The sequence below is a fragment of the Microtus ochrogaster genome, unplaced genomic scaffold (genome assembly GCF_000317375.1).
Source record: "Microtus ochrogaster isolate Prairie Vole_2 unplaced genomic scaffold, MicOch1.0 UNK8, whole genome shotgun sequence".
Classification (NCBI taxonomy): Eukaryota; Metazoa; Chordata; class Mammalia; order Rodentia; family Cricetidae; genus Microtus; species Microtus ochrogaster.
The window spans coordinates 8,048,436-8,049,768 of record NW_004949106.1 but is presented as its reverse complement, the minus strand read 5'-3'; the positions used below and the strand labels follow the sequence as shown (position 1 = coordinate 8,049,768).

General features: G+C 36.6%; 1 protein-coding gene across 1 annotated transcript in view; it reads left to right on the top strand.

Annotated features, from left to right (window-relative positions):
- Gls (glutaminase) overlaps positions 1-1,333 on the top strand; it is an 85,767-nt gene that overhangs the window by 52,874 nt on the left and 31,560 nt on the right. Inside the window, exon 15 of the mRNA XM_026788841.1 lies at positions 329-379. Coding sequence (XP_026644642.1) covers positions 329-379 — 51 coding nt within the window. The remainder of the gene's footprint in view (positions 1-328; positions 380-1,333) is intronic.

The following is a 1,333-nucleotide window of genomic DNA, read 5'->3' as shown; positions in this document are numbered from 1 at the left end:
TTGACAGTGTTAGTGTGAATGCTCATACAAGTTTGCTGCATTTTATTTCTGAAGTGCAGTGTCTGACTAGTGCTGATAAACCTTGTTTTTTAAAGAACTTTAAGAGACTGATTCAGTATGATGATAAATTACAATTACTTAATCTTTGTCTCTTAAAATAGAATTTAGGAATTTATATAACATGGTATAACTTCTTTATATATATATTCTATAGACTATACTTTTTTGCAAACTGAAATATTTTATATATCTTAAACTTAACACTGATGTATTTTTTTGTTTGCCTGAGTTTTCATTGCTTTTCTGTATTTGAATTTCCTTTTTTTAGTGTTTTCCTGAAGGCACAGACATGGTTGGGATACTAGATTTTTATTTCCAGGTAATTGATTGTATAATTTATCTTTGTAAATAGAATGTATCACGTTTTACAAAATGTGATGTCTTAGAAACACTGACTCTAGGCCATGAGAAAATAAATTTCATGTCATGAAAGGCTGTTTAATGTCGTGTGCTAAAGACCCACACATGGGAATGGAGCAGGAGAACAGTGTTCACACACATGCAGATCAAGGAGCTGGGGGGGGGGGCAGATCCAGAAACTCATTCCCTGCTCTGCTCTCCTAGTGTTTATTTTGCGTACGCAAACCTATTTGGTTTTCAAAGGGCTTCTGTCAGCATTTTAAAATGTCACTCTTCTGTGCTGTCTTACTTTCTGCTCTCGCTGTGTCTTTTGATCCTGATTTAATTGGAGCCGAGGATTGCCGAGCACATGCCTTCAGTGTCACATAGTATGTGTGTTCCTCTATGTTCTTCATATCTGTGTTGTGTCGTGTCAGCGTCCCGCACACATCATTTCTGTGGTACAGATACCAGTTTAGTAGAGCCTTCTTTGAAATCCCTCCCTCCCCGTGTATTTCTACATAATAAAGTTGTAATGGGAATATGCATAGACTAGGTTTTGTAAATTTCTATTTACTTTGTATTTGACTTACGAAGACACTTTGAATTCTAACCTTCTGGTATCCTTATAAGATGTTTACGGGAGGTTGGTAATGAAGTTTGATGGAAGTACAGGTCCTAGATACCTGTTTACTCAGTGTGAAAGCTGTATTGGGAATCCGATCTTTCCATGTAAAATTTAATTCAATAATGACCTATTTGGGTTCTGAGCCCTCTTTCATCCACCAGCAAGTACAGCATTGAACATAGCATGAGATGTGTGTGACTCCTTGAAACGATCATTTGAAAATAATGTCAGTTTTATTCTAGCCAATAAAACGTTAATTGTCGTGTACTGTGCCCCTGTGTGTGCTATTACCCAGTTTGCGAGCTT